The sequence below is a fragment of the Lithobates pipiens genome, unplaced genomic scaffold (genome assembly GCF_037356315.1).
Source record: "Lithobates pipiens isolate NorthernLeopardFrog02 unplaced genomic scaffold, aLitPip1_a1.2 Scaffold_16, whole genome shotgun sequence".
In the NCBI taxonomy this organism is placed as follows: Eukaryota; Metazoa; Chordata; class Amphibia; order Anura; family Ranidae; genus Lithobates; species Lithobates pipiens.
In genome coordinates, this window is record NW_027507748.1 from 394557189 (window position 1) to 394582491 (window position 25303).

At 40.8% G+C, this 25303-nt stretch overlaps 1 protein-coding gene across 1 annotated transcript in view; it reads left to right on the top strand.

Annotated features, from left to right (window-relative positions):
* The window catches only part of LOC143983065 (uncharacterized), a 695051-nt gene that overhangs the window by 364326 nt on the left and 305422 nt on the right, over positions 1–25303 (top strand). The window contains exons 70-73 of the mRNA XM_077482312.1: positions 8162–8377; positions 11171–11390; positions 13603–13695; positions 19010–19177. Of these exons, the coding sequence (XP_077338438.1) occupies positions 8162–8377; positions 11171–11390; positions 13603–13695; positions 19010–19177 (697 nt within the window). The remainder of the gene's footprint in view (positions 1–8161; positions 8378–11170; positions 11391–13602; positions 13696–19009; positions 19178–25303) is intronic.

Sequence of the window (25303 nt, forward strand, 5' to 3'; positions counted from 1 at the left end):
GCAGAGAGCTAGCCCGGAAGTGGGTGCAGTTACCTGGATTATCCAGGTAACTGCACCCCCCTCCCCCCTGAAAGGTGCCGATTGTGGCGCCGGAGGGGGGGGGATTCCGATGAGCGGAGGTCCATTTTAGGGTGGACCTCCGCTTTAATGGTTTGAGATTCAAACTGTGTAGGACTGGCTTAAGTGTACTTTCCTGTAGATGCAAAGTATATATCAACCAGATGTATTTCTTGGATATTCATAACCTGTTTCATTGACAATGTCTGTGGAGTAAAAGCCAATTTAGTGATTTGGCTGTTTGCTATGTAAGATTCAGACTTTAAAGAGGAAGTAAACCCTGATGGGTTTACTTCCTCTTTTTTTCCCTGCAAAGGTAAAGCATAATGGACTACTATGCATCGCATAGTAGCTCATTATGTGTCACTTACCTGACACAGGAGCCAGCGAAGTCGCCGCTGATCCCTGTAGTCCGCCGCATCCATGTTGCTTGTGGCGTCTCGCAGCTCCGACGAATCACAGCGGCGCAACCGCGATGACGTCACTCCCGCGCATGCGCACGGGAGTCGCGCCTCGCAGCTCCGCCACTGTCATACGGCGAAGCCGCGATGACGTCACTCCCGCGCATGCACACGGGAGTCGACAAATTTGGCAAATCCATTCTTGGATTTGCCGCATTTAGTGCGCATGCGCGCCGCTGTCTACGGCGCATGCGCCGTAGACAGCGGTGCCCATTTTCGGGCAAATATCTCCTAAACCATATAGGTTTAGGAGATATTGCTTGGACCTACAGGTAAGCCTTAATCTAGGCTTACCTATAGGTCCAAGTTGTTTGGAAGGGTTTACTTCCTCTTTAAGCTAACTGAGCAATCTTTACTTGTAAACATTACCCATTCAACAAAAAAATCTTAAAAAAGATGATTAAATATTGGTGGGGTCAGTCAGAAAATGCATTTCTTTGGTCAAAGCAAAGGTGTTAATTTACTAAAACTGGAGAATGCAAAATCTGGTGCAGCTGTGCATGGTAGCCAATCAGCTTCTAACTTCAACTTGTTCAATTTAAGGTTTGGTTCACACTAGCCCTACTCCAAAGTCGTGTGACTTTCAATGCCCCCTGCAGGGCACACGTAGCTCACTCTGTGATCAGCGGATCAACGAGAAAAAGCCAATTACCACCTGGAGTAAACAGGACATCGGTCCCGCACACTCCAGACCCACTGCTGCTAAGCAGTGCACACCAGTTTCACCTACCAGTGCCTATCAGTGCCACCTATCAATGCCCACCAGTGCCACCTATCAGTGTCACCTACCAGTGCCTATCAGTGCCACCTGTCAATGTCACGTGTCATCAATGCCAGGTATCAGTGCCATCTGTCATCAGTGTCACATGTCATCAGTGCCATATATTATTGCCATGTGTCATCCGTGCCACGTGTCAGTGCCACGTATAAGTGCCATCTGTCATCAGTGCCACATATTAGTGCAATCTGTCAGTGTCACGTGTCATCAGTGCCAAGTATTAGTGGCATCTGTCATCAGTGCCATGTATCAGTGCCACGTATCAGTGCCATCTGTCATCAGTGCCACGTCGGTGTCACGTGTTGTCCATTGTCCTGGTGCTCCAGGGCCTTCAAAAGTGTAATAGGTAGTCAACAAGTTAGATGTGTAATTTATGCTCCTAGAACACGTGACAGCGCTCCCTGCATGTTGGGCCTCTCTATGTGGTCAGGCTGTGGAAAAGTCCCACACATGTGATATTGTAATACTCAGGAGGAGTAGCAAAATTTATTTTGGGGCATTATTTGTGGTATACACGTGCCACGTGAGAGAAATAACCTATTACAATGACAATTTTGTGGAAAAAATTAAAATAAAATAAAAAATCTTCATTTTGCAAAGAATTGTGGGGAAAAATGACAACATCAAAAAGCTCACCATACCTCTTACTAAATACTTTCAAAAAAGGGGTCATTTGGGGGGTATTTTTACTTTCATGGCTTGTTCGGGTCACAAGAAATGAGATAGACCACCAGTACATCAGATGTGATCAATTTTGTGCGATTCGCACCACAGCTTGTGGATTCTCTAACTTTCACAAAGACCAAATAATATCCACTCATTTGGGTTATTTTTACCAAAGATATGTAGCAGTATAAATTGTGGCCAAAATTTATGAAGAAAAATTAATAATTTAAAAAATTTTATCACAGAAACAAAGAAAAATGCGTTTTTTTTTTCAAAATTTTCGGTCTTTTTCCATTTATAGTGCAAAAAATTAAACACAGAGGTGATCAAATACCACCAAAAGAAAGCTCTATTTGTGGGAAAAAAAGGACAAAAGATTCATTTGGGTACAGTGTTGCATGACTGAGTAATTGTCATTCAAATTGTGAGAGCACCGAAAGCTGAAAATTGGTCTGGGCAGAAGGGCTATTTAAGTGCCCAGTAGGCAAGTGGTTAACATACTACGACAGGTTCTTTTAAAATATTATGTTACTAATTTACTTACATTTCACTATGTTACCTATATACTGTATATACCAAGGAATTTATAAATGGCAGATGCCTGCACCTTAGCCCTTTACAGCTTTTATTAAAAGGCCTGATAATGTATAATGTAGTGGCAGCCATACTAGTATAACATTAAAATAATGTCTCTTGTCTTCATAGTTAATGTATATCCAAAGCTTTTTTTTTTTTGGATAGAGCAGTGAGATGTTAAAACTTTGTTAGGCTTTTATTGGTGTCTCTGTCCTGTCTCTGCTATGGATATTTATTTTTTATTTTCCCTTCCCTTTGTTACTAGTGCTGAAAGTGAAGGTAAATCCAAAATCTAGAGTTGTCAAATAAACAGGACTGTGATGAGAAGCCTTCAAATGATGAAGTGATCACAGTATAAGAGGAGAATTCCTCTGCAGAGACTTCCTGTCACTTACTGTTATGTCTATAGGAAGATAAAGAAAATCTTCCAACAGAACATGATGACAAGAAACCTAACAGAGGTTTGAACTATTTCCTACCCAGCCAAAATAAAAATGGCTTTATATATACAGGTCCTTCTCAAAAAATTAGCATATTGTGATAAAGTTCATTATTTTCTGTAATGTACTGATAAACATTAGACTTTCATATATTTTAGATTCATTACACACAACTGAAGTAGTTCAAGCCTTTTCTTGTTTTAATATTGATGATTTTGGCATACAGCTCCTGAAAACCCAAAAATCCTATCTCAAAAAATTTGCATATTTCATCCGACCAATAAAAGAAAAGTGTTTTTAATACAAAAAAAGTCAACCTTCAAATAATTATGTTCAGTTATGCACTCAATACTTGGTCGGGAATCCTTTTGCAGAGATGACTGCTTCAATGCGGCGTGGCATGGAGGCAACCAGCCTGTGGCACTGCTGAGGTGTTATGGAGGCCCAGGATGCTTCGATAGTGGCCTTAAGCTCACCCAGAGTGTTGGGTCTTGCGTCTCTCAACTTTCTCTTCCCAATATCCCACAGATTCTCTATGGGGTTCAGGTCAGGAGAGTTGGCAGGCCAATTGAGCACAGTAATACCATGGTCAGTAAACCATTTACCAGTGGTTTTGGCACTGTGAGCAGGTGCCAGGTCGTGCTGAAAAATGAAATCTTCATCTCCATAAAGCTTTTCAGCAGATGGAAGCATGAAGGGCTCCAAAATCTCCTGATAGCTAGCTGCATTGACCCTGCCCTTGATAAAACACAGAGGACCAACACCAGCAGCTGACATGGCACCCCAGACCATCACTGACTGTGGGTACTTGACACTGGACCTCAGGCATTTTGGCATTTCCCTCTCCCCAGTCTTCCTCCAGACTCTGGCACCTTGATTTCCGAATGACATGCAAAATTTGCTTTCATCCAAAAAAAGTACTTTGGATCACTGAGCAACAGTCCAGTGCTGCTTCTCTGTAGCCCAGGTCAGGCGCTTCTGCCGCTGTTTCTGGTTCAAAAGTGGCTTGACCTGGGGAATGCGGCACCTGTAGCCCATTTCCTGCACACGCCTGTTCACGGTGGCTCTGGATGTTTCTACTCCAGACTCAGTCCACTGCTTCCGCAGGTCCTCCAAGGTCTGGAATCGGTCCTTCTCCACAATCTTCTTCAGGGTCCAGTCACCTCTTCTCGTTGTGCAGGGTTTTCTGCCACACTTTTTCCTTCCCACAGACTTCCCACTGAGGTGCCTTAATACAGCACTCTGGGAACAGCCTATTCGTTCAGAAACTTCTTTCTGTGTCTTACCCTCTTGCTTGAGGGTGTCAATGATGGCCTTCTGGACAGCAGTCAGGTCGGCAGTCTTACCCATGATTGCGGTTTTGAGTAATGAACCAGGCTGGGAGTTTTTAAAAGCCTCAGGAATCTTTTGCAGGTGTTTAGAGTTAATTAGTTGATTCAGATGATTAGGTTAATAGCTTGTTTAGAGAACCTTTTCATGATATGCTAATTTTTTGAGATAGGAATTTTGGGTTTTCATGAGCTGTATGCCAAAATCATCAATATTAAAACAAGAAAAGTCTTGAACTACTTCAGTTGTGTGTAATGAATCTAAAATATATGAAAGTCTAATGTTTATCAGTACATTACAGAAAATAATGAACTTTATCACAATATGCTAATTTTTTGAGAAGGACCTGTATAATTACTATTATAATAATTTTCAGTTGTAAAAGACACACCTGATTCTGAGATCATTAGTCTGGTCAATTATAATTCGTGTGCCTTTTATGACATTTCAGTTATTTACATATTTGAAAAAGTTGGGAAAGCTCACTTATCCATATGCTACTTAAACTATTTCTTACACATCAAATTTAAGTGGTTTGCAAATCTGGCTTTATGATATCTATTAGTAATCAGGTTCAAGGAGTTAATGCACGTTATCAGACCTAAAACACACATTCTGTCTCTGTTCTCTTATGTGTTCAAAGCAACCAATTTCAACAAATTTTTACTAAGGCCAAATGTCAATCATAAGAAATATGTGTGAAATTTTAATTGCAAGATGTTCAGTGAAAATTTAATGAGTTAAATAAGAGAGCAGAGAATTCCAGCATGCTCAGCTCATGCATAATGTTGACTTAAATTGGTTCTCTAGAGGTGCTGAAAATTGCATTTGTTGAATTTACACATTGAGACAGCAAATATACTGGGCCTTGTACGTTATAGTTATAAATCGGAGTCATTTAACTTCCTTTGAGTGATTGCTGAAGAGTATAATAGTTCAAAAAGCTGGTTTGAAGTGTAAGTGATTATTTAGCCTAGAGTATTGAAATGCTGCTCAATATTCATAAATCAGTGATCATTAATCCCCTAAGTAGTTCATGTCAGATCTCTAAATAAATCTCACGCTAGTTAATTAAGATTGAAAACAATCATATTTACTAAAGCTGAACTAAAAAAAAAGAGCACAATTAATCAGTAGAGCTGGATTTATTGGGTGTTGATTATTACAGGTATTTATACAAAATCAGCAATTTGCACATTCAAATCAATCTCTACTCTGAAGGTATGTGTACTTGCCCTCACAACTTTTGTCAGATGGCTCCGCTTCTGATACCCCATGCAATTAAATGACACCAAACAGTCAAGACTCTGGATTTTATAATGCTTTATTCTGGGTATGAATCGGTCGTCTGTTCAATAGGGTATATGAGATGCCCCATCCGACCTCAGTTTTAGGTCAAAGGGTATTAATCTGTAGCCGTGGCTTTGTTAATTAAGTCCCTTAAAACAATCCTTTCCTGGTTCCAATTCTCTCTAAGGTCGCACTTCCGAACAGATAAACATTACTCTGAATAATGCTATGGCTGTTGACCTCAGTCACAGGCCACACTGCCTATTTCCATGACTTGAGTTGTCAAACTTCCCTCAATCCTGGATAGTGCTTAATACTGAGGTCCTTGGATACACAGTATGAAGTTACTGAGTAGCTCTACTGGGTTGCACTCCCATTGCTCTCTCCCAATCAACAGTCCATGACCTACTCACAGAAAGTCGATTCCCCAGTCTTCTCCTTCTGCTTAGTTCCTACTTCCCCCTCCTCCTCCACGCTGTCCGGCACATCCTCACATGGGATGCCCGGTCTTCCTCCAGCACTACATGTTGACTTCTCCTCCAGGGGCCAGACTTCGGCCTCCCTGGACTCGCCTCCGGCTATACGGCTCTGGGATCTCTGAACTCCCGGGCCTTAAGCCTTCTCCCGGAGACTTCGGGATCTCTAAACTCCCGGGCCTCCGGACCTGAACCTCTGGACCTCAAACTCCCCCTCTCTAGAGCATGTGACAACCCCCTTTTTATGAGAGACCTCCCATTGACCATAGGAATTAACCATTGTTCAATTCTCTCACATGGGTTTCTTGCCACTCAGGTCTTAGCCCATCCTCTCTTTCCAGCAGAATCCACTGTCAAGCAGAGGAGGTATCACTGAGCCCAAGTGTAGGCAGCCACAACCCCTTCTACTCTGACATTCCCATTCCTAAATAAACAACCAGGCCTAGTAAAGAGCAGGTCCTATACTGTCAAAAAAATATCACTAAGCACCTACCTAAAAGTAGAAGGCGCTACATCCTTTAATTAACCTCCAATTGAAATAACTAAAATTCAAATAATGCCCTGCCCATTTACAGGCTTAAAAAACACACCTCCCCATATTAGTCTTCATAACGGGTGGGAACAGAGCACATCCGATAGGATGTCTTCAGATTTTTAGGATGCGCTGTGTTGGGAAATCACTACACAAAGTTAGGATTTCTGACAGGATCAGTGTTTTATTTTAACATTCTGTGACTATATCGGATATGTAAATTCTTAGCAAGGCATTTACCGAAAATCCAATGCTCTTTTACTAATCTCAATGCTGAAGCTTTTACCAAATCACCTTGTTGTGTTTTCGACCCCTTTCACCCCTTTCTTTACCGTTAGCTGTAAAGCACTGCTAGGTTTAGCGGCACTTTACCACTGTTTAAGTGGCGCTTTTCAGCCGCTAGCGGGGTGCTTTTAACCCCCAAGAATGGGGTTACAATGGGTTAAATGCGTCTGTGTTACGGCACTTCTGAAGCACTTTTGAGGTGCTTTGGAAGTGCTGCCCATTCATTCCAATGGGAAGAGGCGGTGTAGGAGTGCTCCTATACCACCGTAAAGATGCTGCTTGCAGGACTTTTTTTCCCGTCCCACAAGCGCACCACCTCAGTGTGAAAGCACTCGCGCTTTCACACCAGGGAGGCATGAGAGGCAGTTTTCAGGCACTTTACAGATGTTGTTTTTAGAGATAAAATGCCTGAAAACTGCCTTAGTGTGAAAGGGGTCACTGTATCAGAGTGCCCATTTACTCAACATGATCAAATGCAGGCACAGGCCACTTTAACCCAATTTCCTGCAACTCCATGGGTTCCTTGGCACACCTAGGGAGTATAAATTTCTCAGCTTCCCTCCCTCAGCAGTTCAGAGAAGCTATCCGTGATCAGGCAGATAGCTGGGCAAGTAATCTACAGCCAAGTCAGAAAGGCCCTCTGTTGTTAGACCAGGTGTGCAAGCAGCCAGATCAAATCCTAATAGTACACTGCTTCTCCGAAAAACCTAGCTACTGTGGGGAGCTACCTGATTGATAGTAGAGTACTCCAGCTCAAAGGGAGTGACCCTTTGTCATTGGGACTTGGACCCTTCTAGCTGTTCACCTGTATTACCAGATCTATTTTGGACTTCACTATAGGGAGCACTGTCTATGGGGATAAATGCAAGAAGTTGTCTTCTGAACCATTTGACTCAGCTTGACTCTTTATTGTTATAGAGTTTTAGTAAGACTATGCTCTGCAGCCATGTTATCCTCATTGGGTCATGAAAACATTACTGTAAAGAATCCATGGCTAATCAGCTTTTATATTTTTATGCAGCATTCTGTATTCTGCAGTTTTTGCCCATCCTGAACCAGATTTGCATTGCTGTGCAAGTTTAGTAAACTGCAAGTTACAGTTACTCCCTGTCTGATCATTTCTCCGATTACCTATTCTGTTAAATTCCTAACCAGGGAGAAAATAGGATGCTAACAATTTTCTGGTGACAGGCACATTTATATATAAACCAGGAGTTCAAATTGGTTGTTACCCAGTAAAGTAATTGCTCTGAGCATGTCTTGTATTTCAGGTGAAACCTTTGCAGAGCAGAGTTGCTGAAATGACAATTGCTTTAGAAGACGCAGAACAGAAAATGATATCTTTACAGCAGAGAAAAAAAGCTCTTCTTTCAAGATTGAGTGACCTAGAGAGGGGCTTTGAAGAGGCAACCATGCATAAAAACAAGCAACAACAAAAGACTGTTGAACTAGCCTGTAAATTAGATCAGGCTGCACAAGTAGCACAGGTATGTATTTTATTTCATTTCTATAATCACCAGCAGATAGCATTAGCAAACAACACTATAAATAAAGAAAAAAGGAAATATTGCTACTGGCTTTTACTTGCAGGGTATACACGACAAAGCAAGTGAAGGTGAAATATTTACCATAACAGATTAATTGGTTGTGAAACCATATATACAGGGGTACAAGTTTACTATCAATTGCAATAGTATTACAAAAAAGTTTAAAAAAGATGGAACTAACTGTATATCTTTGATTGGTTAAGGCAGCAGTGTTTTTGGAAGAAAGTCCATTTAGAGAGAACTCTAGGCAAACCGATACAGAGTTGAAATACATACATAAGTTATTATTGATCTAGCTTAAAGTTCATGTGCTGCAAAATAAAGATCACTTGATGACTTGCTTAACCACTTACAGACCGGACCATTTTGCTGGTCAAAGACCAGACCACTTTTTGCGATTCGGCACTGCGTTGCTTTAACTGACAATTGCGCAGTCCTGCGACGTGGCTCCCAAACAAAATTGACGTCCTTTTTTTCCTACAAATAGAGCTTTCTTTTGGTGGTATTTGATCACCCCTGCGGTATTTATTTTTTGCGCTATAAACAAAAATAGAGCGACAATTTTGAAAAAAACGCATTATTTTTTACTTTTTTGTTATAATAAATATCCCCCAAAAATATATATAAAAAAACTTTTTTTTCCCTCAGTTTAGGCCAATACGTATTCTTCTACATATTTTTGGTAAAAAAATCGCAATAAGCGATTATTGATTGGTTGCGCAAAAGTTATAGCATTTACAAAATAGGGATAGTTTTAGAGCCTTTTTTATTAATAATTTTTTATTATTTATTTTTTTACTAGTAATGGCGGCGATCAGCTATTTTTATTGTGACTACGGCATTGTGGGGGACCCATCGGACATTTTTGACACATTTTTGGGACCATTGTCATTTATACAGTAATCACTGCTATATAAATGCAGTGATTCCTGTGTAAATGACACTGGCAGTGAAGGGGTTAACCAGTGGGTGGCAGTGTAGGGGTTAAGTGTTCCTAGGGGTTTGTTACTAACTGTGGGGGGGTTGGGCTTTCATTTAGTGAACACTGATCTCTGCTTCAATCACATGGAGCAGAGATCAGCGTCACTAGTTGCTAGGCAAACTGAATTGAGGAAATGCCGTGTATACAGCATTTCCTCAATTCAGCCGTCCCGTGAGACGATCGCGGGTATGCCCGCGGCGATCGAGTCCGCGGGTCCCGCGACTGGACTCACGGGGGTCCCGACCAGCGTGGGAGCGCGCCACCGGCGGCGCGCTACTGATGGCAGGGCGGCATTGAAGATTGGACGTACATGTACGCCAATATGCCTGACCGTGCCATTCTGTCGACGTACATCGGCATGCGCTGATCGGGAACCGGTTATTCTGATGAACTGATTTCTAGTATATCTTTACAGCTTCTTGAATCAGCTCTCTAATAAGATAATTTGATCAAAACACTGTAAAAAACACAGTAAAAACACCAGATAAATGCCATTTTCACATGATGTGCTCTTACTACTTTATTAGCTCTAAAGTATTGTAGGCATGCATAGGAGGTTTCAGTGGTCAGTCTGTTTACATTGAACTTTAGATGCTTTTGTCTTCAAACCTTATGGTTTCAGAACACCGTTGTTTCAGTGCAGAGATACATACAGCAAATATGATACATACTGATCACCCTTCGGATTTTTACCATGTGCTTAATGAACATAGCCAAATTAAAGTGGTTCTTTTAAAATAATAAATACCTCATTCTTACCTGCTCTGTGAAATGGTTTTGCACAGAGTAGCCCTGATCCTCCTTTTCTCAGATCCTCCACTGGTGCTTCCGGACCCTCCATCTTGCCGAGTGCCCCCAAGGCAAGCTGCTTGCTATGGAGGCACACGTGCGTGCTTCCTACCAAGCCACCTCTGTGTATCTATGAGATACACAGAGCATGGCTCAGTCCTGCCTCCTCTCCTGCCTTACTGGCTGTGATTAACAGCAGTTGGAGCCAATAGCTCCCATCTCAGCCAGTGAGGAGGCAGAGACCCAGGAGAGCCACTGGTCTCATGCACATCACTAGATTGAGATCAGGCTCGGGTAAGTATTAGGGGGTGCTGAGGGGGAAGCTGCACACTGAAGGTTTTTTACATTGGATATAATCCTTGGATGGTAACACGGCTAAGCTCATATGCAGATAAGATCTTATCCCTCCTGATAATCACAGCAATGTGTGGAGAACAAAAGTGATTTAGATCTCTATAATTTGAGATCCAAAGTCTCTGGTAAGAGGCATGAGTTGATGTGGGGACGGTTTTATACAAGCATCCTATCACTTTTTGTTTGCTTCATAAAGGTAAAAAACATTTACCCTTTACAACCACTTTAATACAGTATTGATCTTGGTTGTGCTGTCTTGAGGAGCTAATTATGTTAATTATCAGCCAAACATCAAATTGTATTATGAATTAATACAGCATCCGTACTTAGATGGTAACAGCTAAAAAAATAAACTTGTGATCCTGGGCATATTGTGAACAAGTCTCTGTAAGCTGCATAAAAATGGATGATGTATTATTTGGTTTACTGCACACAGATCTGCAAGTTGGAGATGAGTGATGGTCACGGGCTGCGAAAATAACAACAAAGAATGAGCCTGTAAAAATCCTCAGTCCTTCAGATATCCCTCGCCAAGCTCAATTCAATGAAGTGACATATAACTTGACAACTCTATTTAACTGTCTTTAATATCTTTAATCTCTTTGAAGCTCCTGGAAGACGAGAACAAGAAATATGCTGCTATTGTAAGCTCCCTTCCAGACAGGCTCAGTGGGATTCCTGGAAGTACAGCCTTGGCAGCAGGATTAGTGTCGTACCTTGGCGCTTATGAACACCACTTTCGACAGCCCATGCTAACAGTGGAATGGCCTATGGCTGTTAAAGAAAGAGGTTTCCCATTAATGATAGACTCAATTGATCCAGACATAGGTAATAAAGATCTAAATGAAAAATGTCTATGTAGTGTAAGATCTTTTGCTTTGCCCAGTAAGGTACTATTAGCAATGATTTTGTTGATTTAGTGGTTTGCCATAGAATTACTATTGTTGTTATTATTAACTTGATATTATTCTTTTATTAATATACATTCAAAGGTTTACCCTTTTGTTAGGCAAGACCTATTGTTCTTTTTGAATCCCTTTATTCTCTCGCTTTTTCTCCAGGATCCCTCTCTTTGTTTACAAGCTACCCACAAATTTCTCCTCATTCCATCCTCACCATTTGTTCTATATTTTTTCGTTTACCTGGTCTACTTGTATCCTATCTTCCAATGATAAGTAACAAATATGCCTACCCTTAAAATTATGTTTCCTCTCTGCTGGATGGCTTCAGACATTCAGACATTGAATGTGTAAAGCAAACCTTCACCCTCCCCACCCACTTTCCATCATTGCATTCCTACCCTCCTCCTCTATCACAGTTGGATATGTATTTATTCCCAATTGTAAGAGATTATTTTTGCCAAATACCTGTTTTTTAGGACCCCTCCCAATAATACTAAGATTCTTGGCTAGGCAAGAATGACATACAAGTCACCTGCAGCCTCCTGGGAATCTTATGTTGCTGATCGTGGGAGGCCTTGAAGTACTGTACAGTGCATGTGACATATGGGTGTCGCCAGGGGGCTGGCTGCATGAACTGGTAAGAGACAGCTGGCCCCTTGATGCTGTAAGTAAAAAAAATGATGGCATGGGACCCACTGTGTGGTGGCTGATTGCAGTGGGACAACACTGGACTTAATGGACATGTGAGCATGTATTTTGAGAATATCCCAGTGAACAGGGTAAGAGGGGAATAAAAAAAAAACATATTGACTCGGGTTCCTTTTTAAGAATGTGTTACCTGATTACTAATCCTAATTTGGGAACCTTCACGTTTTATAAATTTACAAATTTTATAGAGAATTACCAGTCTGTTTATGCTATAGTTGTAGGTCCACGCTATATTTTATTATAGAACCCTATATGTTATGATTTGTCATTGATTTTTGTTTGGAAATGCTTTAAAATACCAATTTTTTTTTTTATCTAATGTTCCTCCTCTTGTAAACCCCTGGTTTAAAAAAACTCATCAAATGGAGGTTATTAGTACAATCTTCATTTTAATTTACTACTTTTTTATTTCAATTGGGTTATAATAACATTGCTTAAAGTGTAATGAGGTTCATAAAAATTTGAGTCCTTAATGCAATATTTTAAGGCCTCTCAAGCTAGGCAGGGGCCACAAATTCTAGGATTCTCTTATATGCAGCTTTTGGTCTTGATAATGGAAGCCCCTTCCATTGATTGTAATTCACCTGTGATTAACAGCCTCATTGACCAATAATGCATTGCAGGAGCTAGGGATTAATTGGGGGCAGCTCTTTTCTCTTTAGAGGGGCAGGTTTCATTATATAAAGACCTTTGAGATTTGCATAATTGAGTAATATTACAGTAATACCAGTGACACTGGATCCTTTTATTAGTCCTACCACACAAAACTTTTAAAAGCTCAATAGTTTTATTACATGTGTTGAATAATGTTAAATCTATGGATCACACTATGCGGGGTTAATTTACTATAGGGAAATAGACTGTTCACTTTGCAAGGGAATTTTTCCTTAGCTTAGCAAATGAAGTGACGCTCTGCTGACTTATATCATCTAATCACGTACATGAAAAAATACAGCTTTTTAAAATGTTCCTTACATGTGATTGGCTATACTTTTCAGTGAGAGTTTTCACCACATTCACTTAGCTAAAGCCAGGGACACACTATTAGTTTTTTTTTTTTCATTCAACCCCATTGCTATTGGCAAAGAGCGCTGATCGGGAGTCGTCAGGTGCTGGTTTTCCAGCATGCAGCCTCTGTCGGACAGACTGACATACACACAGGCAGAATGTTGGCCGTTTTTGTTTTTATTTGAACTGGCAAATTTCTTCTGACATTTCGCCCATTTGTACAGGGCTTGATGGAAAATTCCCTTGAAATGTGAACAGCTTATTTATTTGCCTTTAGTAAATCAACCAACTTATTTTCTTTAAAAGCTTAAATGATAGCTAAGTTTAAATATAAATGTATAATCAAGATGTGTTATGTATCATTTCATATTCTTTGCTTGCTGTTATTTGGCAATGTGAGTAATTTACATGTTTTTTTTTAGGACGTGTGATTGAATTCTCAGTAATATTCCCCAATGATATCCCTGTGGAAAGACAGAAGAACAGTAATGATACAAACAGCCTAAAAACAAAAGGTATTTATTACTTTGTGAAGATTATATTTCTCTAAGGCCCCTTTCATACTACTGCGACTTCAACGACGCACGATTTTGCAGTGATTTTGCGGCCGTGATTTTGAAGCAATTTTCAGGGAGACTTGAGGTCTATGAACCTGAACTCACATCAAAGTTGGACTAAAGTAGTGCAGGGGATACTTTGACGTCGGCACGAATTGAAGTTGTACTAATATGAATGGTTGTCATTGGAAATCATGGGGAGCGACTTTGTAGTCCCAAGTCACAGTTGTACAAGTGTGAAAGGGGCCCAAAGAGTCCCTGTCAAGTGTCTATTAAATTTGAGGTAGATCCACCCCGTAACAGGAGATAATGAATACTTTCCTGTCCAATGTTCAGCAAATCTATTCGATGCTGTATTACATATCAGAGTATGTTAGTTAGTGACCCTTAGTTACAGAGTGGGCAGCAGGAGGAATATGGCACCCACTTTGAAGTGTTGGATATAAGCAGTACTTCTAGATTTTCAAGAGAGCAAATATTGAACTTGCCACCTGCCAAAGAAGTAGGAGTTCACCCACATAGTGCAGCTGCCTCGGGTTACCTTAAAAATACATAATACAGATTATGCTTAAATCCACATTCACAAAAACATTATTATAAAAAATACCTTTCTGACAATTAAAGCCAAACTCCAGACAAGATTTAAATATATATAGGTAAATTATATTACCTTCTAAACACATGCAATTCTGCCCAGGCACCCTTGTGAGGATCTTAGTGTCTTCCATGGCCATTAAGATAAATGGCTTAGTCACTAACCCTCCCTCAGTGCGCTGTTTGGGGCCCTCACTCTAATATTTCCTCTGGTAAAGAGATTCTCAGTGTAATGCTGTTCACAATACAGTTAATTCCAATCTAGCTGCAAAATCCTTCTAACATCACTTTCAGATTTACATTACGTTTAGTACAATTCCCTACATAAATTATGCATTTTATTTATATTCAATCAGGAAATCCCACTATATAGTTGTTGGTGAACCTAAAGGATATTATGTTTGTCCAATTTTCTACAGACAGTGAAAAGCAGTGGAAAGTTATTGCCCACAGTACTTTTTTAGGTTAGCTTTTTGCCCCTTGTGCAGGGAAAAGCAACAGGCTCTCTTTGATGGCCACTTCTACAGCAGTACATACCGTATATACTCGAGTATAGGTCGATCCGAATATAAGCCGAGGCCCCTAATTTACCACAAAAAAACTGGGAAAACGTATTGACTCGTGTATAAGCCGAGGGTGAGACATGCAGCAGCTACTGTTACAGCTTAAAAGAGTGGAAAAGAGGGTCAACAATGCCCATCTGCACCTGCATACCTCCCTGTGTCCATCCCTGTGTCCCTCCCTGTGTCCATCCCTGTGTCCATCCCTGTGTCCCGTCCATCCCTGTGTCCCGTCCATCCCTGTGTCCCGTCCATCCCTGTGTCCATCCCTGTGCCACGTCCATCCCTGTGTCCATCCCTGTGTCCCGTCCCTCCCTGTGTCCATCCCTGTGTCCCGTCCATCCCTGTGTCCCGTCCATCCCTGTGTCCATCGCAGCCTACCTGTGCCAATCTGCAGCCTCTTTGCCTTCTGCAGCCTCTGTGTGCCATGCCGCACCTCTCCTCCTCGTCTGACAGACGGCGGCCATTCCACTGTTCAAAAGCCGCGCCTCTCTGTCTGTGATAGGCGGAACACTCAATTTCCCAGCAGTCAGTGTTCCGCCTATCACGGACATCCTCTCATCCTCATCCGTAGTATGAGAATGAGCGGATGTCCGTGATAGGCGGAACACTGACTGCTGGGAAATTGAGTGTTCCGCCTATCACAGACAGGGAGGCGCGGCTTTTGAATAGTGGAATGGCCGCCGTCTGCCTACCTGATCTGCGTGACTCGAGCATAAGCCGAGGGGGGCACTTTCAGCCTAAAAAAAGGGGCTGAAAATCTCGGCTTATACTCGAGTATATACGGTAATCACATTTCCTTTGCTATCCTGCTTCTTTGTTCAATTGGCAGGAGTAAAGGAAATACACAGTACTTCTCAGTTTAGAGAAACATGTGACCTTATGTTACAACACATTATAATTTCCTTTTAAGGAGTAGGGGAGAGGGAGGTTCTGCATAGCAGAACTGTGATTGGCTGTAATTTAGCCCCGCCCATTGGACTAGGAAAGAGAAGACAGAGGAGAGCTGGAGCTGCAGTACTGTGAGTACCATGATGAGTCCAGGGAGTGGGAGAACAGTGGTAAGATGTGTAGGGGTGGGCTGTTTATCTACTGTATATTGTGAGACAGAGGGTCTCTTACTACTGCAGTAGTTACTTACTACTCTTACTACTGCAGTAGTGTATCACTACTGACCTTTGGACTAGGTGTCATTTACTCCTGAGCCTTGAACTTTGCCCCACCTACTGCTGATCCCTGAGCTCTGTAGTAAGTGACACAGAGTTTAGAGGTAAGTAGTACAAAGAGCTTTGAATTCAGCAGTAAATGACATATAATACACAGGTCAGTAGTAAGGGATGCAGAATACAGAGATCAATAGTAAGTGGCATGTAGTGCAGAGATCAATAGTGATGCAGAGTTCAGAGTTCAGTAGTAAGTGATACAGAGTTCAGAGATCAATAGTAAGTAACACAGAGTACAGAGGTAAGTAGTACAAAGAGGTTAGAATTTAGCAGTAAATAACATAGAATACACATGTCAGTAGTAAGTCATGCAGAGTACAGAGAACAGTAGTAAGGGACATGTAGTGCAGAGGTCAATAGTAATGCAGAGATCAGAGGCCAGTAGTAAGTAATACAGAGTTCAGAGTTCAGAGGTCAGTAGTGACAGAGAATTCAGAGATCAGTAGTAAGTGACACAGAGTACAGATGTCAGTGGTAAGTGATGCAGAGCACAGAGGTCAGTAGTGATGCAAAGTTTAGATGTCAGTAGTAAGTGATGCAAAGATTAGAAGTCAGTAGTAAGTGATGCAAAGTTTAGAAGTCAATAGTAAGTGATGCAGAGTACAGAGATCTGTAGTAAACAATGCAGAGTTCAGAGGTCAATAGTAAGTTATGCAGAGTACAGAGTTCAATAGTAAGTGACACAGCGTTTGGAGGTCAGTAGTAAGTGACACAGTGTTTAGAGGTCAGTAGTTGGTGATGCAGAGATTAGCAGTAAGTTATGTAGTAAGGGCATGTAGCAGTTATGTAGTAAGGGCAAACTGTTCAAAAGTGAGTAGTTAGTTATGCAGTACAGAGGTCAGTAGTAGGTGATGCACAGTTCAATAGAAAGTGACACAGCGTTCGGAGGTCAGTAGTGACACAAAGTTTAGAGGTCAGCACTAAGTGATGTAGAGGTCACTAGTTAGTGAAATAGAGTTCATTGGTCAGTAGTAAGTAATGCAGAGTTATGTAGTAAGTGACAAAGTGTTCAGAGGTAGGTAGAAAGTGATGCAGAGGTCAGCAGTAAGCAATGTACTGTAGAGGTCAATGTTATTGTTGCAGAGTTTAGAGGTCAATAGTAAGTGACACAATGTTTAGAGGTCAGTAGTAAGTGAAGCAAAGTTCAGTAGTAAGTGGCGCAGAGTTCAGAAATCGGTAGTAAGTGATGTTGAGTTCAGAGGTTAGTAGTTAGTGAAGCAGAGTTCAAAGGTCATTACTAAGTAAGTCACTTAATGGTGACCTCTGAACAGGTGTCCCAACATCTAATGTTGGGCCTTGGTCCCTCCAGTGTACCTCCATAGATACTGTGCTGTACATTCCCTATTCAACAATGTGTCATGCAATACTATGGAAGTCAACCCAGACTCTTTTTAACCACACCCAATATTAAATGCAATTAGAAACACACACCTTTTTTTCTGTGTCGCAATGTATGTGTCACATTTTATTAAAGACATTTCTAATAACACCTGCGTTTAGACCCTCAAAACATAAAAAAAGCAACTGGCACAATTCGTCAACAAATTAAAAGACAAACGTGTATAAAAAATACAAACTTTATCAAATTAAATATACAACAAATTTGTGCTCATAAAAAACAGTGAACTCCACTGAAGAGAAGTCTTCCATGCAGAAGTATTCTCCCACAGTCCACCAGTGATAAGTAACAGGCTTGTTACTAGAATATATTGACACTCCCTTAAAATGAGTGGTCAAATAAGGCTTTTGAACCACAATCCATAGACACAATGGGTATTAGCTGCCCGACAGGCTGTTTCAGCTTCTCATACCATTAAATCAAATGGCACTCCCTATCAGTGGTCCACAGGCACCCACCTCAGTTAAGTACTCTGCTCATATGGAATGTAGAAAAAAACAGTCTCATGGTGCAGTATAAAAACGTATCATTTATTTAAAATAGAAGATTCACTCACATTAAATGTAAAATCAGATATCCATATCATAAATGTCCAAAGCTGCTGCTGGCTGACACACGGGATCACGTAACCAAACCGGGCTGAAAATAGGTAAGTATCTTACTTATACAGGTTAGTCAGCATAGGTGTTACGGGAGGGGAGGACCATTTTTAAGACTGATTAGGTTTAGTCTGCAATTCTATTTTACTGCTTTAGTCCAAAAAAACTAGTATTTCAGTTGTTTTGTGAGCAAACCTTTGCAAATTAACCACTTAGTTCATATATATTTTAGAGATAGCAGTATAGCTAATTCTCTATCAATGCATTTTTACTATAATTATAAAAAAGATAGTCAGAGTTATCATGCTCTTTCTTCTGAACGCTGAAGTACATTAAAAAAACAGCAGCAACTGTGCAGGCAAGAACTACAGTGTATAGATTTTGACTCATTTTATGGGACCATAGCCTTAAAAAAACGTAGTATAATGTACTTCATAAATCACTTTATTATATGAATCATACATAAATGTAACATGAAATCTGTATCCAGAGAAAATTAAGTTCTACCTTTAGAAAGTGGGACCTAGTTATAAGATGGATTGGGCTTAACACTGACTATGCCATTTTTGGTCTCTGTATGAAAAGAGTTCTGTTGACTTACACACATTCTGAAAACAACCCTATGGCACAACCCCAATGGATCAACATTTTAACACACAGCAACAAAAAACAGATGTGAACTAAACGGAAAAAAGGTGCAATTACATGTTGAGGTGCTTTGTGGTGCAATAATAAAAAGAATGGGTTGCTTTACTGGAAATCCCAATAGCATGTTACATAATTGGCGTTAAAAAGCATGCGGTAAACCCTCAGAATTATTGTAAACCTGGCCTAGACCAAAAGACCTAAGACTTAAAGAAAAATAGCTACAGTGTACTGTTTTTCTTTGTTCAACAGAAAAAAACAATGATGATGAAAGTCCACAGAACCCTGAAGACGAAGGAGAAGAGACGACTGTTTCTTCTTTTTTACCTGTGATTACTGAGGATATCTACATGGACTTTATTAGTGCTTTGATTATGAGAATTGTAAAGATGGATGAAGTTCAAAAATGGTCAGCAAAAGGTAAATTTATGTTATTTACATGATGTATATTAATAAATGTCTGTGGAACTTGATTGTTTATGTTGAAAATATACTTTGAGATTTTTAATAGCTAATAGTTTTTAATAGTTTAATATTTTAATATTGTGTGAAAATATGTGTAATTTAATTAGTAGAATTTTTTTTGATTTACAGGCTATGAAATGCTTGTTTAAGAGAGTAGTAATTACCTTAATTTTATTGCTGCTCTTTATACCTACTGGGCTGTATAACAAATGCCATACACCCATAAACCGAAACATTCTCATATTGGTTTTGTTTTATCGTGCCCATTCCCTTAAATTACTTTTAAAGTAGTTCTAAAGTAGAAAAGGTTTTTTTACCTTAATGCATTCTCTGCATTAACCACTTCAGACCCGGAAGGTTTTACCCCCTTAATGACCAGGCCATTTTTTGCGACACGGCACTGTGTTATTTTAACTGACAATATTTTAAATCCCAATTATGATATATTGATTGGTTTGTGCCAATGTGTGCCAGTTATTGCGTCTACAAACCATGAGATTTTTCTGCTTTTTTTATTTTTACTGGTAATGGCGGGAATCAGCGATTTTTTGTGGGACTGCCACATTGCGGCCGACATATTGGACACTAAGTGACACTTTTTTGGAACTAGTGACCCCAATACAGTGATCCGTGCTAAAAAAAATGCACTGTAACTGTATAAATGACACTGCCAGGGCAATCAAAGGGTTAAGTATTCTCCTAGGTAATGCTTTCTAACTGTGGGGAGGGGGGGGGGGGGCGGACTGACTGAAGGAAGAGAGACATCTGTGTTGCTGATTAGCAGGAATAACAGATCTATCTTTTCCTCTGTGACAGAATGACGGTCTGTCTTGATTTTTTTTAAATTAATCTTCTTATTAGATTTATAGTGCAATACAAAATGTACTAAGGTACATATAAGACAAACAACAACCAAACTAACAGTCTCAGGCACAATACCCACGCAGGGGTAAATAAGGCACAAGAAGTAATACTTGGTAAAACAGGGTGCCTTACCGACTGTAAATGACCTACAAAATAATTAAAAGTAGTAAGACCTGTGTTCCACTGACCAGGTTGGCCTCATAAATTACAAAAACCTGAAGAAAATGTAAGTGGGGTAGGTGGGTAGGTAGGGTAGGAGAAAAAAGTTATTAGTTGTCCACATCCGTGGATGGTTTTGCTAGCCATTTGGCCCAGACTCTACCATACTTCTTGGGACATCCTCTGTGAAGATATGTGTCTCTATAATAAGGAAGAGCTAATAATTAAATATTTCCATACGTTAAGAGGAGGGGATGTTTGTTTCTTCCAATGTAGTGTGATGGCTTTCCTGGCATAGAATAGTAAAAGGCCAATCAGAGTCCTGTCTGCCAATCTTTGGGCTGTATCTTCCACCAGGCCTAGCAGACAAACTCTTGGAAAGGAGATAATGGAAGTGCCAGCGATGAGATTAATCCCTGTAGGCACTTGTGTCCAGTATACGGTTATATTAGGGCATGACCAGAATATGTGGATAAAATTCTCTGGTCACTGGCCACAATGCCAGCATTCCGAAGAATGAACAGACCCCTTCTTGCTTAGTAGATAGGGAGTAATATAGGCCCTATGGACTATCTTGAATTGCTCTAGTTGATCTCTTAAAGAAACCAAGATTCTAAAAGGGAAGTCCCATATGTCATCCCAGTCCTCAGAGTCCAACTCAGGAGCATTAATGAACCATCACTGACGGAGCCCTGCTAGATAAGGAAAAGAGACTCTGAGGAGGTGAGCATATAGTGTAGAGGTGGGTTTCTCCAAGCAGTCATAACATAACATAGAATTTTTTCAAGGTCTGAGGAGACCATCTGCACCTTACTAGAGGGGAATTGACTCCTGAGAGTATGAGAGATCTGCAGGTATCTAAAAAGGACAAAGTGAACTGTGCTAACCTTATTACATTCAATTAATAAATGTGCATAAACAAATAAGTGAATTAATAGTCCATATAGATCATGGAATCCATTGACCAAAAAATTATAATAATAAGATACATGTCCCTTTAAACGACTATTGCCCAGGCTTTATCCTGAGGCAAAATCTGATGTCAGCTCATGGACAGATCACACTCCATGCAGGAAGAAGCTAAACAGATGTCTTTAAACTCTCACAGGGATCAAGGATCAACTCTGCATTCAGTGGACAATTTAGCCAGGATACCCAGAAAGGAAAAACTCTCTATAGTGTAAAACCAACTACACCTTTAATAGTAAAAAATTGTATTACACTTACAGCAATGAGCAGAAATAAAAGCAAAGGATAAAAAGCCGGCCGGCTTGCATAGACCACCCATCCTTCTGGGATCGTAGCAACATGGTGACGTCAATACGTCCCTCTTCTCTATGCATTTCATCACAAGATGACTTTGCCCTGGGACACAGGCAGTATGCTAATTAACCACTTATATAACAAGCAAAGAACCACACCTCGATCTGAGTCTCGTTTGGTTCTTCTATGTGTACATCCACTGAGAGAGTACACTCGACACCTCCTACGTTGATAAAAACCTGTAAGGTTTTGGGAAAAAAATCTTAGTGGATGTAGGAGAACCAAACAATCCAGTACATTGGTGGAATTCAAGATTAAGCCCCTTAGTATATTTTCTACGATAGGGGTGGTCTACTTACTTCAATGCCCATGTGGGCTACAGTATGTGGGTAGGACTAAACACCCCCTACAAGTTTGAATCAGTGAACATATTACCAATATAAAAAAAGGGTTTAAAAACCACTCTGTAGCAAAACATTGTCTGACTGCTCATAATAAAGACCCCTCTAAGACTATTTTTCTGGGAATAGATAAATATAGTCCTTATTGGAGGGGTAACTCTATGGTGAGGGAAATCTCCAAGATGAAAATGTGGATCCATAGGTTAAAGTCATATGTTCCACATGGGTTAAATATGGACATTGACATTAAAGCTTTCATTGACAATTCTTGAAAGTATATACCATTGCATTGTAGACTTGGTCTGAGTCTTGAGTCTCAGCTCTAATTTAGATCTCTGCTGTAATATTCTAAAACTTAGCCAATACAATCGTATGATGAGTGTTTAATCATCCATGGTTGCTATTTCATCGTGTTCGGATAGTTCTTGCTAGTTGCTATCTCCAGTTTTAACACTGGGGGCCACTGTTGAGTAAATTCTATCCGTGTTCCCAAGGTGATCATTCTGGCTAAATCCTGCTAGACTAGATTTAATAAATTCATATTAAATTTACAATTTTTTTTTGATATTAGGGAATATGGAATCCCTGAGAGGTTACTGTGGAGAGGAACAAATGATTTAGTATATATTCTTGAATTTAGTCCTTTCCCTGTCTAAATTTTAATATTTTGATTTGGCTATAATGAGCAGTTGCGGATTAGTTACTGCGAGGTATTAGTGATCCTGTTATACCTGTTATAGCTACCCCCTCTGTTAGTGGATAAATGTGTTTTTCCACAATGTTTCCGATGGGTTACTAGATATGGTTCTAATTTGAAACATGAATAGGTATCATACATCTCCTTGAGAACTGGATGGGTTTCCATTTCCAATATGGTGGATTTTTGGCCTGCCACCTGCGACTCAGTTTGAGGTGTTGTTCTTTGTTTTTTATTTAAGTGGTGAGTCAGCCCGCCACCCGTGCCCCAGGATGATGTCATCTTTTGATGAAATGCGTCGGAAGGAGGGACATGCTGACATCACTGTGTTGCTATGATCCCGGAAGGACGGTTGGTCTATGCAAGCCAGCCGTCTTTTTATCCTTTGCTTTTATTTCTGCTCCTTGCCGTAAGTGCAATACCATTTTTTACTATTAAAGGTGTAGTTGGTTTTACACTACAGCAAGTTTTTCCTTTTTGGGTATTGTGGCTAAATTGTCCCCTGAATGCTGAGTTGACTCCTTGGACCCCGTGAGAGTTTAAAGACGTCTGTTTGGCTTCTTACCGCACGGAGTGTGACCCTCCATGAGCTAACATCAGATTCCCCCTCAGGATAAAGGCTTTAGCTGGTGCACTTTTTTGTCGTGGTGTGACAACATTCATTTAATTGTCACAATAAACATTTAAATTACAGTTATTAATTGAATGCAATAAGGTTAATGCAGCTCTCTTTGCCCCTTCATTTGTATTCTCTGTGTGTATCTCACAGTAGAGCTGCAGCTGTTATTTAAATTTGTTGATTTATTAGACATGTGCATTCGTTTTCGTCCGAATGCATTTTCGTCCGAATTTCAGCTATTTTCGTTTTCGTTTTGACAAACGATAACGAAAGCACAAAATCCGAAAAACGAAAGATCCGACATAAATAAATGCTTTATTTTCGTTTTCATTGTTACAACAGTTCGATATAAAATAGGAGATTCGACATGACTCTGACGATAACAATCTGTCTATAGAACCTGTGGTCGAATGTGCTTAACCTTACCTCTATTAGTCCAAGATTATATAGAGAAAATATTCGACAGAGAAAAAAGATTTGACAGAGAGAAAAGATTCTGCAAGTTACTGTCCTAAAAAGTGTTTGGGGACCCGAGTCCTGCCCAAGGGGACATGTATCAATGCAAAAAAAAGTTTTAAAAACGGCCGTTTTTTCGGGAGCAGTGATTTTAATAATGATTAAAGTGAAACAATAAAAGTGTAATATTCCTTTAAATTTCGTAGGGGGGGGTTGTCTATAGTATGCCTGTGAAGGGGCGCATGTTTCCCGTGCTTAGAATTGTCCCTGCACAAAGTGTCATTTATGCAGGAAAAAAAGTCCTTTAAAATCACTCGCAGCTATAATGAATTGTCGGCTCCCGTAATACAGAGAACACTCATTGAAAGTCATTGATAAAAAAATAAATAAATAAATTAAAAAAAAAGCGTGGGGGTCCCCCAAATTCAATTTCCAGGCCCTTCAGGTCTGGTATGGATATTAAGGGGAACCCTGCCTCAAATTTAAGAAAAAATTTGACGTGGGGTTCCCCCTAAATATCCATAACCAGACCCTTCAGGTCTGGTATGGATATTAAGGGGAACCCCGCATCAAATTTAAAAAAAATTTGACATGGGGTTCCCCCTAAAAATCCATACCAGACCCTTTATCCGAGCACGCAACCTGGCAGGCCGCAGGAAAAGAGGGGGGGACGAGAGAGCGGCCCCCCTCCCTCCTGAACCGTACCAGGCCACATGCCCTCAACATTGGGAGGATGCTTTGGGGGTCCGTGACCCCTCAAAGCACCTTGTCCCCATGTTGATGAGGACAAGGGCCTCATCCCCACAACCCTGGCCGGTGGTTGTGGAGGTCTGCGGGCGGGGGGCTTATCAGAATCTGGAAGCCCCCTTTAACAAGGGGACCCCCAGATCCCGGCCCCCCCCCTGTTTGAAATGGTAAGGGGGTACAAAAGTACCCCTACCATTTCACAAAGAAAGTGTAAAAAATGGTTAAATAAAACAAACACACTTTTGAAAAATTCCTTTATTAAAAATAAAAAAAAGATTCCAGCGGCGGTAATCCACTCTTGCTATCCAGCGACGGACGGTCAGCTCTCCATCGATGTCTAATGTCATCCAGCGCAGCGCAGCATCCTTCTTCTGTCTCCGTGGAGGAGACACTACAGACATTTCGGCGGCTTGACGTTTCTTATATAGGGTGGGCGGGGCCACCCGTCACCTGACCCCGCCCCCCTCTGACGCAAGGGGAAACCCGGGGCTCCCTGTGACATAGGGGTGACCCGCACCCCTCTGATGTAACACAGGCAGGTTTCCGTTACATCAGAGGGGGGCGGGGTCACCCATACGTCACGGGGAACCCCGGGTTTCCCCTTGCGTCAGAGGGGGGCGGGGTCAGGTGACGGGTGGCCCCGCCCTCCGTATATAAGAAACGTCAGCGCCGGAATGCCTCCAGTGTCTCCGTGGAGGAGACAGAAGAAGGATGCTGCGCTGCGCTGGATGACATTAGACATCGATGGAGAGCTGACCGTCCGTCGCTGGATAGCAAGAGTGGATTACCGCCGCTGGAATCTTTTTTTATTTTTAATAAAGGAATTTTTAAAAAGTGTGTTTGTTTTATTTAAACATTTTTTACACTTTCTTTGT